This window comes from Lagenorhynchus albirostris, chromosome 12, assembly GCF_949774975.1.
Source record: "Lagenorhynchus albirostris chromosome 12, mLagAlb1.1, whole genome shotgun sequence".
NCBI lineage: Eukaryota > Metazoa > Chordata > Mammalia > Artiodactyla > Delphinidae > Lagenorhynchus > Lagenorhynchus albirostris.
In genome coordinates this window covers 50,323,401-50,339,343 of record NC_083106.1, presented here as the reverse complement: position 1 = coordinate 50,339,343, position 15,943 = coordinate 50,323,401, and the positions used below count along the sequence as shown (strand labels likewise).

The 15,943-nt window shown below is 40.1% G+C and overlaps 1 protein-coding gene across 3 annotated transcripts in view; it reads right to left on the bottom strand.

Moving 5' to 3' along the window:
* Positions 1-9,091, bottom strand: part of SNX3 (sorting nexin 3) — a 43,765-nt gene extending 34,674 nt beyond the window's left edge. Inside the window, exon 1 of one of the 3 annotated variants that reach the window (XM_060167567.1) lies at positions 8,752-9,091. In XM_060167567.1, coding sequence (XP_060023550.1) covers positions 8,752-8,913 — 162 coding nt within the window. In that variant the 5' untranslated portion in view covers positions 8,914-9,091. The remainder of the gene's footprint in view (positions 1-8,751) is intronic. The other 2 variants (XM_060167566.1, XM_060167565.1) reach the window with 2 other exon arrangements.
* Between the last annotated feature and the right edge of the window lie 6,852 nt (positions 9,092-15,943).

Below are 15,943 nucleotides of genomic sequence, written 5' to 3'. Positions count from 1 at the left end.
CTTAACAGTTTTTATCAGCACCAACTCTCTCTAAGTAGTTATTCAAAGGAGTTTATGAAAGGCTTCAAGTAGGCAAATTAATTTTATAAACTAAAAATCCTTGTGCTTGGCCTTAATATGAATAGTAGATGTAATCTAATAACTCACAAAGTTAGATTGTGTCTTTGCAAAAACAGGACCTTCAGAAGGAAAAAATGGCATCTAATATTTCCATTCAGCACCGAAGAATAGGACTATGCTTTAAAATCCTATTGGTATTTGATGAATGTCTAAGGAAAAAAACCTAACTAGCAGTGTTATATTTAACTACCATTTCCTCCATCATTTACTGCTGGCATTCTAATTGAATGTTTTTTTCAAAGTCTCATGTTTTGAAAATAAGATTCTCCAAGTGCTTTTGATTTCCAATACTTCAATGCTACATAAAATTTAGACCAGGGATTGGCAGCCTTTTTCTCAGATGGCAAGACAGTAAATATTTTAGGCTGTTGCAACTACTAAACTCTGCCCTTTCAGTACGAAAGTAGTCATAAATACTATGTAAACAGAACATTACAAGGTGTGCTGTGTTCTAATAAAACTTTACAGAAACAGGGAAGCCCATAGCTTGCTGATCCCTGCTCTAGAGTGATTAGTGTCTTAAGAATGTTCTCAGTTATATAATATGGAGGTAATATTTGAGTGTAAATTTAAACAAAGATCTGGTGATACACAGAAGTATGCCTAGCCAACAAGATTTTTATCTGCTTCTATTTCCACCTGAAGATGATCAATAATTGCATGGCAAGAGAGGAGATTGAGAACTAGACACGAGAAGGGGAGCTTTGAGGCTCCTCTGTTCCTCTCTATGGATTAGAATGCCCAAACTTCCTACAGAACAGAGAAGGTCATACCACAAGGACAGGAATGGAAAAAACAGAAAGCAAACAAGCTATAGGTGGCAGGTGTGGAATAATTTTAGGAAAGCCAAGGAAACAGAGATGCTACATCATTGATAAAATCAAAGTCTAGAGGGCAAAGAATTTAGAAAGTGACCATTCCAATATTGTTAGGCACTAAGTAATTTTATTAAAATAATTTAAAGTCTTCCTACGATTCTCTGGTAAGAGACATTGACCTCACTTACTTAGGTGGCTCAAACAATATACTCCATCATTCAATGTCATCAGCTAAAATGCTGGTCCTAGGTAAAACCGCCTATAGTTTTAAAGTCACTGAAGGCCAAAAAATGTTAATCATCTATTTTCAGTACCTCTGAACCAAACTCAACCCCATGATATACCTCTATCAATACGCCATGTCTTCATGCGTGCCTCCTTTCTCTACTCACCAAAATTTTCTCAGGAAGGGATGGAAACTTATTCACATTTAAGAATGTCAAAATGGGAGCTCAAATTTTATTTCTTACAAATCAAATGAACTTTCTCTAAACACTGAGATTTCAGTCATCAGCAAAGGAAAGAATCAAGAGACATGATCAGAATGTTGCTAGAGCCATACCCTAGAAGGCTGATCCCAATCACTTATTTGCCACCGTGGTGAAGCAGAGAACAGTGTCTGTTCCTCCTTTCTTCATATGGCTGCCCAGCTAGACTAAATTCCAGCTTCCTTTGTAGCCAAATGTGGCAATGGGGCAGGAATATGCCTTCCCCTTGGCTAGAATATGGATGTGATACTGGGAGCTGATAAGTCACAATACCAGCCCTGGACTGCTAGAGACTTCTTCACAAGAAAAAAATAAACTCATTTTTTGAGGTCTCTGTGAGACCAGTCCCAACTGTATCTTAATTGATACAAGCTTTCTGGCAAACTACAGCATATGTCACATTTTACTACCCTGTCTAATTTCCTAGATTCTAAGTTAAATATTTCTTTAAAAGAAGTAGAACTTTGGCTGAGAGCTTTAAGTCATTTAACTAAGAAATCAGTAAACAGCAGTACCAAGATTACAGTATTGCTTTTCTTGGACACCATCTTTCTTATCTAATACTCAAACAATTGCTGGCTCTGCTTACATGGAAGCAGAATATGGTACAAACATAGAAGTATCTAAAAGTAACAGTTCAATCCTTTTTTTTTTTTGTAAGCATGATTGTGAAGGTGAGGAGATGAAAAATCTCTCATGGAATCACCAAAACAGCTAAAAATTAAGCACTTGTAGATTTTCCACTTTAAAGGTATAGAGTGGGAATATTAATAAAATATAAAGATCTTTTAAGTGGATAGGTATTTTGTCTCTTCCTGATTTCTGGCTTACTCTCATGATTATTACACAGGGATATAGACATGGATGGTGCAAGACAGGGGCAAAAAGATCTGGCTTGGCTGAATGTAGTCAGTGCCTTCCCTTCTTCCCCCAAAGCTAAGCTGCTGGCATGCTTTCAGCTTAGTATCTAAACTGTCTCCCCTCTAAAAATAGTTTTCATCTTTGGCAAATATCACTGGTTTTCCTCTTTGCTGTAAGGATCTGCTTCTTCTTTCTTTTTCCCCCCCAGAATTTGCCTTTTTAAAAAACTCATCAAGGCTACCAACCATTGTGGCTCCATATTTTTTTTTTCATACTTCTCTGCTACCTGTCATTTCTCAGAGACAGAAAGCTTGGTGCCACCAGGGATAATCCTTGCTGCATATCAGTGAGGTGGCCTTGCTGGGGTGCTTTTTAAATTGCCACTTCCCAAATCCCACCCCAACCCAATTAAAAGAGAATCTAAAGGGTTTCGGAAGTGCTCCAGGTGATCTGAATGTTCAGTGAGGGTGGAAGAAAAAGGACTCTGAAGGTCAGAAAATATACATTTAAATCCTAGTTCTGCTATTTAATAGCTGTGATTTTGGACAAGTTACTTAACCTCCCTAAACTTCATTTATTCCGAAGAATCCACTGCATGCCAAGCACAATGTCAGGTGTTGAGTAAGGGTGATCATGACAGTCCCTGTCCTCTAGGAGGTTAGAGTAGAAGAAACAGGAACTAAAGGAAGCTGCAGACAAGCAAACAGACTTAATCCTAATAGGGCTACAAGGGCACCCAGGAAAGAAATCCAGTCTAGATTCCAGGGATCAGCAAAATCTCTAAAAAGGTAAAATCAAGGCTGAGTCCTGCAGGATAAGTAATGATAGATGAGGCTGCTAAAGGAAGACTTTTTAACAGAGGAGGAAGTGTGTGCAAAGGCCTGGATACCAGTCAGCTTCCTTGGGAGATACAAGTAGTTCAGCAGGACTGAAATAGGGATGAAGGAAGGACAATAGATGAGGACCAAGAGTGACTTCAGCTTTCACATTTGCAAAACAAAGATATCATCTGCTCTGCTTGGTTACCACAAAGATCAAATTATACTATATATAGCAAAGTCCATTGAACAGAGCAGGTACTCAAGTGATAAATCCCCTCACTTTTCAGCTTTAACATAACATGAGAAAGCCAAGCAACACACTTTTTCTTCAGGTCATCTCATCATAGCACAGAATTCAACAGTAAGCTCTTTTAAGCTATTTATTTTTCCTGGGTGCATCTTATCTACTGTGGATTACTGAAGAGTCAACTCTCAGGTCTCAAGGGTGCCAACACTGGGATTTCCTTCTAAAGGTTCAGACACTTGAGGGTTACCCAACACTAGGCAGTAGATAACAAAGGTTTTAATGTATTGTTTTAAATTCAGTTAACTGCAGCTGTGAAGCAATTCTGACCCAGGACCAGAATACTTCAAATCCAACCCTGGCTCTGACACTAGTTAGATAATTTACTTTGGGTTAGAGACAACTTTCTGTGCCTTGGTTCCCTTATTTGTCAAAATGAACAACATAGAACATACTCCCTTAACACAATATAACAGGGCTACTTTTTAATTGCCACTGCCTCCCTCCCCCCATCTTAAGGGATGGGTTAGGTAAGATGAGACTCTTCAAAGCTAGCAAAATGCCTTTCCCTGATAGAGATCCTGGAGGTGAGCTGTAGCTGGCAGCAAATATGTATATCAGACAACATCTCATGGCCAACTGATAAAGCTACACAGATCCTGCAGATGTCCTTTGGCTCCAAAATGCCTTGATTCTTTAAAAAACTATTTTGGCCCTTTAACAACTGATTCTTATAAATCCTAAAAACAAGTCTAAAAATTAACTTATTTCTGATCAGGATATTAATGACTCTCAATTTAAAATGAGAGGACTCATCCAGAGAAGAATCACCAATACAGGTTTAGAATGGCAAATACTGTCAACATGCGACTTTCACTATCTTTCTCATCACACTGTTTATTTGCAAACTTTACTATTCAGTATTATGTTTTAATATGCCTCAATTTCAAAAAGCTTCTTTTAGAACTATGTGTAGTGATGAATATTAACTAAAGTTATTGTGGTAATTGGACTTCCCTGGTGGCACAGTGGTTAAGAATCCGCCTGCTAATGCAGGAGACGGGTTCGAGCCCTGGTCTGGGAAAATCCCACATGCCACGGAGCAACTAAGCCCGTGTGCCACAACTACTGAGCCCATGTGCTGCAACTACTGAAGCCCGTGCGCCTAGAGCCCATGCTCCGCAATAAGAGAAGCCACCGCAATAAGAAGCCCACTCACCGCAACTAGAGAAAGCCTGCACACAGCAATGAAGACCCACCGCAGCCAAAAAGTTAGTAAATTAATAAATAAATTTATTAAAAAAATTATTGTGGTAATCATTTATATATATGTATATAGCAAATCACTATGTTGTACACCCTAAACAAATACAATTTTGTAGGTCAATTATATCTCAAACTGGAAAAAAAATACTAGTACAATCATAGGAAACATACTACCTTAAAATATGGAGTATTCTATTCATTATTTTTGTTCTTAAGTATGAAATTTACTATGTTCTGAATGGCATCACAACTTCCCACATGGAATGCCACAAAATATATGTTTCTTGACAAGAAAATTCAATGATTTTAGTAGCTCAACTGCACATTAACATAGAAAATGTAGTTAGCTGATCAAAGACTTGTTTTTTTTTTTCGGTACGCGGGCCTCTCACTGCTGTGGCCTCTCCCATTGCAGAGCACAGGCTCCAGACGCACAGGCCCAGCGGCCATGGCTCACGGGCCCAGCCGCTCCGCGGCATGTAGGATCCTCCTGGACCGGGGCATGAACCCGTGACCCCTGCATCGGCAGGCGGACTCTCAACCACTGCGCCACCAGGGAAGCCCCTGACTTTTAATTTAGAAGTAGCTGTATTTAGAAAGAGGTAACTTTTGAGTGCCTATTATATATCAGTCACTGTGCTAAAGAGATTTATGTGCATTGTGGCATTTATCCCTATGAGGTAGGTACAGTCATCCCTCAGTATCCACGGGGGATTTGGTTCCAAGACACACACACCTCCATATTAAAATCTGCAGATGCTCAAGTTCCTTATATAAAATGGCTTAGTATTTGCATATAACCTACACACATCCTCCCTTTTACTTTATTTTTTAATAAATTTATTTATTTATTTTTGGCTGCATTGGGTCTTTGTTGCTGCACGTGGGCTTCCTCTAGTTGCAGTGAGCAGGGGTTACTCTTCATTGCAGTGTGTGGGCTTCCACATTGCAGTGGCTTCTCTTGTTGCAGAGCACGGGCTCTAGGCATGTGGGCTTCAGTAGTTGTGGCACACGGGCTCAGTACTTGTGGCTCGTGGGCTCTAGAGCACAGGCTCAGTAGTTGTGGTGCACAGACTCAGTAGTTGTGGTGCACAGGCTCAGTAGTTGTGGCACACGGGCTTAGTTGCTCTGCATCATGTGGGATCTTCCTGGACCAGGGCTCGAACCTGTGTCCCTTGCATTGGCAGGCGGATTCTTAACCACTGTGCCACCAGGGAAGTCCTTCCCTTTTACTTTAAATCATCTCTACATTACTTATAATACTTAATATACAATGTAAATGTTATATAAATAGTTGCTAGTGTGCAGCAAATTCAAGTTTTGCTTTTTGGAACTTTCTGGAATTTTTTTCTATTATTTTAGATCTGTGGTTGGTTGAATCCTCCTATGAGGAACCAGCAGATTCAGAGGGCCAACTGTACTATTATTAGCATACCTATTTTACAGAGGGGAAGTGGAGCTTAGATTCTGCACCTTACTCTGCTAATAAATGATAAATCTATTCTTTGAACTCAGAGCTAAAGAAAGATCCTTAACTTCACTCCTATTCAAAACAGTTGTCTCCAGGTACAACAGACCTTAATTAACTTAAAATCTCCAGAAAATTAAAGTTACATTATAGCACAAACTTCATAAACAGTGACTGAATCTCACCTTTAGCCTTCTCTTTAATATGCCAAAATAATTCTAGACCCTGAGCTTTCAAAAACCTTTAATCATTATGGTGCTCTCTGCTATATCTACCATTAGAATAATTTTAAAAAACATTACCACTGTACCAATTATTTTCAAAAGCCCAGAGATATTAATCAAATGATTCTAATAGTCTTAAACACTATCCTCAAACCAAAAGATAAATGGAGATTGGGAAACTTGCATTCTAAAGTGCCACCATCCAGATAAAATTACTCTGTGAATTAGAGTAATTTCAATCAGATCCTATAAAATGGAACATTTTTCTCAAGATTAGAATGAGACAGTAACTATAAGAGAGTTTAAGGGCCCAAACTTTGTAACATAAAATGGTTTGCCACATGTCAAATTCAACAGTAGAAGGCAAGCAGCAGGAGCTAGGGATAGCAGGAAGAGTTCAGAAAAGTAGTAATAAAAAAAATGACAAAATGACTTACCTATCCATCTCCCTGGCAGTTCTATCTTAATTTCTCTCAAAAATCACATGCTGCTAAAATAAGTTCTACTATCTTACTATATAGTGTCCTGAGTTTTAAGTTAATACATTACATTATTAAGAGAATCCCCAATGGTATTTCATAAGCATTAGAAACTCAATTACATTTTCTTAGAGGGCACATGACTTATGACTTAACAGTCATTAACACAAAACAAACTGGTGTATATAATCTAACAAACCAGTGTAGATGTGTACTTTGTTAATTCCTTAACTCATTAATCACTCTTAAGGATTTTAATCTCCAGAATACAAATGATCATACCATAAACACTATTTTTAAGTGTCTCATAAGCTATTTGGTAATAAAATATCAGATGAACTTTTAAAAATAATTATCCTACTAGAGTCCATTTAATATAATGCACTCAGCATGATAAACACAAAGTTATTAAATGGAGGAAATGTAGGCAGGAGATTCCACTTCAGTTGTGTGACAGGAAGTACTAGCTCTGGAAGTTTAGAAATAGGACCACCAAGCTCTGTTTTAGCACAAGAAATAAAGGAAAACATGCTAGTGAATAAGGGTAAAAGAGGAAGTTCTTTTTAGTGAACGATCTGCCATATATTTAAGACAATCCCAAACCATTCCAAGTTAAAAAAAAGTGCCTCATTATTTTCACTTGGCTTACGTGATAATGTACTTCCCTAGGTACACTGGAGCTCAAATTTTGCAGTTTCACTGTAACAAGACTGCTTGTGGCCCACACATCCTTAGGGAGACAACCATGGCTTGTAACATGAACCTGTTCGTTTCATATCTTAAAGTTTGACGACTGTTACATTTTTCTAGCAACACATGAAAAGTAAATCATTTTTTAAAGTAAGTTTCACAACAGTGAATAAACTGAACACTACTAAACTGTACAGTTAAAAATGGTTAAGATGTTAAATTTTGCTGCATTTTACCACACAAAAAAATGTGAGTTCATGAGAAATTACTCCACTTAAATGTTAATAGTAACTTGTTATGTAAATTTTGATTACTCTAAAACCAAATTCTTACGCTTAATTTTTAGTAATTTGTTGTTGTCATTAACAGCTGGATTCGTTTTACATAACTAATTTTTAAGGATACTTCCATACATGAGGAAATTCTTTAATTCTGAACTAGAGAGTGAAAGTGAAGCACTATTCTCAATTAGCATCTTTCAAATCATCTGAATTTTTTACTGCCAACAAATACTAGTTATGAAATTATAAATGTGTTTCTACTTCAGCTGATTCCTTCATTCAGTGAAGTGCAAATCTCAAAAGTAGGAGAGCAAAATCCTAAATGAACAGGCTTTTCTTAAAGCAGTGGTAGTTTTGATTGTGAGGTAGGCAACACTCCCCACTCCTCAGCCTTTAGCACGACGGTGGCCCAAAATACTAACGTCAATCATTTCCAATCACCGTTCTCTCCTGGCTCAGCCCTACCAAATTTGCCAGGCTTTTGTGAACTCCCATGAGGTTCTGTTCAGAAAAGCGTACAACCTAGGTGAGTTTGGTAGCTTGGGAAGGGCCTGAAGCAATCAGCTTGGCTTGGCCACCTAGGAGAAAAGTATCCAGGAAAAGAAAACCGGAAATACTTCAACTTTGCGCAAACCCCCTTTCTCAGTCACAGCTAGCTCCCTTCTCGATGAAGGGCTGTGTTCTCGAAAGATCTACCCCTTTCCAACTCAGATGTCATTCCCAGATCAGCTGCTTGAGGGGCAAGCGGCGCTCAACCCACGCCCTCTTCTTCGAGTACCTTCTTCAAGTGCCAGCGCTGGGCTCAGCTCACTCTGCCGCCCCCATCCAAACCCTACACGAAGAAGGGCCCTGGCCCACGACCCCGCCCGTGGACAGCCGGGAGCCCCGGCCTAGACGGCCTTGGCCGTTTGAGGGTTTGCGCTCCAGGGTCGGCTGGGGGCACCAGGGACCGCAGGAGGGGTCTCTCCGTAGGGGAGTAAGACGGCCTCACCTTGACCCTGATTTCGTAGGTGGTGAACCGGCCCCGGCCGACTCCCACTGTCTGCGGGTTGCTCACATCGATCTCGAGGAAGTTGCTGGGAGGCCCGTAGGCGTCATTCAGGTTCTGCGGCTTGGTGATCAGCCGCCGGGTGTCCGCCACGGTCTCCGCCATTTCGCTGCTGCAGCCGCCGCCGTCGCCGCCGCGGGCTCCGTCCACCCCCTCGGCGTTCCACCGACCCCGCTGCCGCCGCTGCTGCCCGCCGCGGGGACGCCGGGCTCGCGCGCAGCGGTCGCAGGGCGAACGAGCACGTAGAGTGGGTGTTCACTCCGCACGCGTAGCTCCTCCCCGCGCCCCTCCGGCTTCCGCCTCCTGTCCCCAAGAGGGGAACAGCTGACCCGCCGGAACGCTGCGTCCCGGCCCGGGAGTCTCAGCGGAAACCGCGGAGCGTGACAGCGCACCAGGCAGAGGAAGAAAAGCGCAGTCAGGTTACTTGTAGGTGCGAACACGTTCCGGCCAGACTACAGCGCCCACAGTGCATCGGGCGAGCGCGCCGCCGCGGATCTGCGGCCCAGGTGCTGCGGGACCGGGGGTGCGAGGGCGGGCGCTTCCTGTGTTTCTGTGTCCGTTTTGGCCTGGACCAGTGGGGAGAACGCCGGAAACGGTCTTCGCGGTCTTGGGAGCCGCGGGGACAAAAGTTAAAAGGCGAGATAGGGGAGGTTTGCCCGCAATCCGAACAAAACTGCCTACGCTTAATGGCAACCTATCCACTAGTAAACCACTGAAAACGCCTTTCTAGGTAACCTTGAATTGATGCCTCAAATGATTTTTTTTTTTTTTTTTGGCAGTATGCAGGTCTCTCACTGTTGTGGCCTCTTCCGTTGCGGAGCACAGCCTCCGGATGTGCAGGCTCAGCGGCCATGGCTCACGGGCCCAGCCACTCCGCGGCATGTGGGATTTTCCCAGGCCGGGGCACGAACCCGTGTCTCCTGCATCGGCAGGCGGACTCCCAACCACTGCGCCACCAGGGAAGCCCGCCTCAAATGATTTTGATATCAACTTGAGAGTTTCACCGTACATGTGTCTGGCTTGGTAAATTGAACGTGGGAAAGTAGAGTGGAATAAAAACAACGTCGCGAGATCATAACCGTACGGTCGAACCGTTTGGGGAGACTGGTCGGCCCTCTAAAACAAGATAACAGATAATATGGCTGAAACCTGCTTTGACTTTCTGGTGTTTGAGTGGTCTGCAACTTTTTCCCTTCAGTTCCCACAAAGTTCCAGTAAATTAAAAAAAAAAAAAAGCGGTAAACGTATTGGTACAGCATTTGAAATGGAACTCAAAAAAACCTTTATCAGAAATGAAAAAAAGACAACAGTTAAGTAGATCGCATTTAATCTCCAACAAATGCAGACTTTGAGCATTGAGGTGGAAGGATAGATGTCTATTCCTGCCTGGGGAGTTCTCTCCCTGGTGTCGTAGTCTCACAGCTCTTTCTGTTGTTTCTTTCTATGTTGAGTTTCAGAAAACCCATTCACTTTAAATAATCTGATCTGTCCCTTAAGCTGAAAAATTGTCTGGATCATTAGCAACCATTCTTAATAAAAATAAGAAAAGTTGGTATTAAAAAAATTTACTTAAACGTGATGTAGATTATTTTCAAGAAAACTCAACGTTCATTCATTAAACAAGTATTTATTGAAGGCCTACTAGGTGTTTTCAACTCTAGATACTAGAGGTAAAAGGGTGAGGAAGACATTGAAATTCCTTGGTTTCATCAGATTAATTGTCTAGTATATGCTTTATCTTGGGGAGACAGATAATAAAGCAATAAATAACATATCTGCCAAAATGATTGGTGCTATAAAGAAAATAAAACTGGAAAATGTGAGAGTGACCCAGACAAGCTCATTAGGGTGGTCAGACAAGTTCTCTCTGAGTATATCTCCCTGTCAAAGAGTATGAGTAATATCAGAATAAGTACCCAGGCAGGACTCCCTGCTGGGCCTGTTGCAAGAGACCAAGTGGAAACCTGACTGCTGTGATTAGGGCAGTGAGCTCAAAAATGTGTATAAATGACTCTTGGAATTGGAATATATGAGAGCTAAGAGACCAAGAACCACTGTATTGTGTTGTCATCCACAACCACTGTATTGTGTTTGACACCTGTACAAAGCAATCATGGGATATTCTCTTAGAAAGCTGTCTCATTGGAGGCCACTCAGTGCAGCCTTGGGCAGCAGCAACAATTGCCTGCAGTGGGGAAGCAGCTATAGAAAATAGCAGCACCGTCAAATAGCTAAAGAAGAGCTTCCCAGGATAAACATCAGGAAAAAAACTTTATTTTTCAGGAGATACGATTGTGTTCCTAGAAAAATCAATAAAGAAGAAGCCACTAGAATAAGCTACTAGAATTAACAAGAGAATTTAGTGACCAAGTGAAAGTAAAGAACTTAATTTATAATTTTCCTCTGTCTAGGCAATGTCTAGTTAGACTGGAGATGGAAAAAATACCCTATTCACATCAGTGACCAAAAGTAAAAAAAAAAAAAAAAAAATACATAGGAAGGAAGACACAGGATCTATAAGAACAAAATTATGAAATTTTATTAAAGGATATAAACCAAAACCTAAATAAAAAAGACTCCATGTTCCTGAATAGGAGGACTTAATATCAGAAAAATATCACTTCATCTAAAATTAATAATACAGGGGCTTCCCTGGTGGTGCAGTGGTTAAGAGTCCACCTGCCAATGCAGGGGACACGGGTTTGATCCATGGTCGGGGAGGATCCCACATACCAGGGAGGAACTAGGCCCGTGCGCCACAGCTACTGAGCCTGCACACCTAGATCCCAAGCTCCGCAACGAGAAGCCACTGCAATGGGAAGCCTGCGAACTGCAACAAAGAGTAGCCCCTGCTTGCTGCAACTAGAGAAAGCCCGCATGCAGCAACGAAGACCCAACACAGCTGAAAATAAAAATAAATAAATAAAATAACTTAGGAGGTTCCTTAAAAAACTAAATAGAATTACCATATGACCCAGTAATCCCACTACTGGGCATATACCCAGAGAAAACCATAATTCAAAAAGACGCATGCACCCCAGTGTTCATTGCAGCACTATTTACAATAGCCAGGACATGGAAGCAACCTAAATGCCCATCGACAGACAAATGGATAAAGAAGATGTGGTACATATATACAATGGAGTATTACTCAGCCATAAAAAGAAACGAAATTGTGTCATTTGTAGAGACGTGGATGGATCTAGAGACTCTCATGCAGAGTGAAGTAAGTCAGAAAGAGAAAAATATCATATATTAACACATATATGTGGAACCTAGAAAAATGGTACAGATGAACCGGTTTGCAGGGCAGAAATCGAGACACAGATGTAGAGAACAAACGTATGGACACCAAGCGGGGAAAGTGACGGGGGTGGTGGTGGTGGTGGTGGATGAATTGGGAGATTGGGATTGGCATGTATACACTGATGTGTATAAAATGGATGACTAATAAGAACCTGCTGTATAAAAAAATTAATTAAAAAAAATTTTATCAGCATTCCTGATTGTTTATGTATACGTCTGTTCCCTCTGACTTCTCTGAACCAATTGTAACATCTTATTCTCTCATTAATGATTTGATAAAATGTTTGACACATAAAAAATAAATAAAATTAATAATGCAAATATAATCAGAATCCCACTGTGATTGGTTTTAACCTCCTCTCTGCCTTGGGTGCATTGGGTAGTACTGGAAAAGATTTTTTTAAATTTCGTATGTTGGAGATTAGCCAAGAAGATTATGAAAGTGAAAAAAATCAAAGTGGGATTTGCTTTACCAAATGTTAAAACTCACCGCAAAGCTAACTATAAACAAGAGTATGGGGAATTACCTGGCGGTCCAGTGGTCAGGACTCTGCACTTTCACTGCCGAGGGCCTGCGTTGGATCCCTGGTCGGGTAATCAAGATCCCACAAGCCACGCAGCATGGCCAGAAAAAAACAAACAAAACGAGTATGGTTTGGGCTCTCTGTAAAATAGAGTGCAGAACAGATCCTAACAACGAACATGATATACAACAAGGGGAGCATTTAAATTAATTGGGGAAATGTTGCTGACACAGTTGAGTGTCTAGGGAATAGGGAGACCACATAGCTAGTCCCCTGAATTATACCATGGAAAAATTCCAGATAGAATTTATTTATTTTTGTTGCGGTTTTTTTTGGCCGCACCACATGGCTTGTGGGATCTTAGTTCCCAACCAGGGATTGAATCCAGGCCCTCAGCAGTGAGAGCACAGAGTCCCAACCACTGGACCATCAGGGAATTCCAAGATAGAATTGAAAAAAAAAAATTTTTTTTTAAAGATGTTGGGGGTAGGAGTTTATTAATTAATTAATTTATTTTTGCTGTGTTGGGTCTTTGTTTCTGTGCGAGGGCTTTCTCTAGTTGTGGCAAGTGGGGGCCACTCTTCATTGCGGTGCGTAGGCCTCTCACTATCACGGCCTCTCTTGTTGCGGAGCACAGGCTCCAGACGCGCAGGCTCAGTAGCTGTGGCTCATGGGCCCAGCTGCTCTGTGGCATGTGGGATCCTCCCAGACCAGGGCTCGAACCCGTGTCCCCTGCATTAGCAGGCAGATTCTCAACCACTGCACCACCAGGGAAGCCCTGAAATATTTTTGTTTTTAATGTTTAGAGAATACTTAGGAGAAAAATTGTATAACCTTGAGTAAAAAAAGTACTTCCTAAGCAATATGGGAAACAAGCTATAAAGAAAATGTCATTAAGTACATAAATGTACATAAATGTCATTTAAGTACATAAATTTTTAATAAAAATTACATATCAAAAGGCATTATTTTTTTAAAAATTGGGGGAAGTATATCTGTAACACGTAAGATAGTGAACGGCTAATATTCCTAATGTAAAAAGAACTCCCATAAATTGATAAGAAAAAGACAATCCCATAGAAAAATGAGCAAAGAATATGGATAGGTACAATTTTACATGTTTTTCAGATAATGAATTTGTCACATCCTCCTAACAACCCTATAGGTGGGTACCATTGCTGTCTCCATTTTACACATGGGGAAACTGAGACAGAAAGGCAAAATAACAAGTACAAAATGGCAAAACTAGCTCCAGAATTTATATACATAACCAATATTTCATGCTGCCTCTTAGGAAAAGAAATTCAAATGGACAATAAGTGGGAAAAATATGCTCAACCTCACTAATCAAATAAATGTATCAATACATTAAAGCAAATATGAAATACTGTTTTCTATCATATTGGCAAAAATCAAAAAGAACAAAAACATACAGTGTTAGGGAGACTGTAAGGAAACAGGCAATTTGCTCATATTTATCAAAATTAAAAATATTCAGGACACTTTGATCCCAAAATCCAGCTTTTGCTTCAAGAGACCATAGTACTTAAGGATGTAAGTCCAAGGATGTTTATTGCAGCTTTATTTGTAGTGGCAAAAACTGAAAACAGCCTGAATTAGAAATACTTGAATTATAGTATATTCAAACTAAGGGAAATTATATAATATTTTATGTAATTTATATGTAATATATAAATTATATACTAGAGCAAATGAAATAATTCTATTTTTTTAAGTTTATTTATTTTTGGCTGTATTAGGTCTTCGTTGCTGCATAAGCGTTCTCTAGTTGTAGTGAGTGGGGGCTACTCTTTTTTTTATTTTGGGAGGGCTACTCTTCGTCTTGGTGCATGGGCTTTTCATTGTTGTGACTTCTCTTGTTGCGGAGCACGGGCTCTAGGCGCGTGGGCTTCAGTAGCTGTGGCTCGCGGGCTCTAGAGCGCAGGCTCAGTAGTTGTGGTGCACGGGCTTAGTTGCTCCGTGGCACGTGGGATCTTCTCGGACCAGGGCTTGAACCCGTGTCCTCCGCATTAGCAGGCGGATTCTTAACTAATGCGCCACCAGGGAAGTCCCTATTTTTATGTCTTAAGATGTTAGAATATATCTAGTTTTAGTTATTAGAATTAGAAGAGGAATATCCATGATGTTTTGGTAAGTAAGGATCAAAGAATAATTTGTGCAGTATGATCCCATTTGGGTAAACAAACAAAACCCTGTCATTGTATGTATGTACTTTTATATGTGCATATTTTTGTAGCAAAGGATATACACCAAACTTAACACTGGTAACACAAGGGTGGCAACTGAAGTGGGTGGTGGGGACGAGAAGATACAACCATATTGTAACCATGGGCTAAGATGATAGAAAACTATAACCAATTTTATGTTTTCCTAGTGGTTCAATCCTAGAAAAATAATTTGTCAATGTGCCTGAATTACTGTGGACACCTTGAGAGTTGTGTTCCTTGAGTAGTATATTAGATTATCACAGCTAGGTAGTTCTAGTCATTAAGATAATCCATTCCTCTTTATTCAGAGATCACTGAACAGTCGGCTGATAGTAATTTCATTTTCTATGAGGACTTTTTAAACATTTTTTTAAATTGAAATATAGTTGATTTACAATGTTGTGTTAGTTTCAGGTGTTCAGCAAAGTGATTCAGTTATATATTACATATGTGTATATATATATTCTTTTTCAGATTCTTTTCCATTATAGGTTATTATAAGATATTGAATGTAGTTCCCTGTGCTATATAGTAAATCCTTGTTGTTTATCTATTTTATATATAGTAGTGTGTATCTGTTAAAACTGTTATTTATCCCTCTCACCCGCCCTTTCCCCTTTGGTAACCATAAATTTGTTTTCTGTGTATGTGAGTCTGTTTCTGTTTCATAAGTAAGTTCATTTGTATAATTTTTTTTTTAGATTCCACATATAAGTGATATCATGTGGCATTTGTCTTTCTCTGTCTGACTTCACTTAATATGATAATCTGTAGGTCTATCTATGTTGCTGCAAATGACAATATTTCATTCTTTTTTATGGTTGAGTAATACTCCATTATATATATATATACCACATCTTCTTTATCCATTCATCTGTTGTTGGACACTTAGATTGCTTCCGTGCCTTGGCTATTGTAAATAATGTTGCTATGAACATTGGGGTGTGTGTATCTTTTCAAGTTAGAGTTTTCATCTTTTCCTGATAAATACCCAGGAGTGGGATTGCTGGATCATATGGTAACTCTATTTTTAATTTCTAAAGGTACCTCCATACTGTTCTCCATAGTGGCTGCACC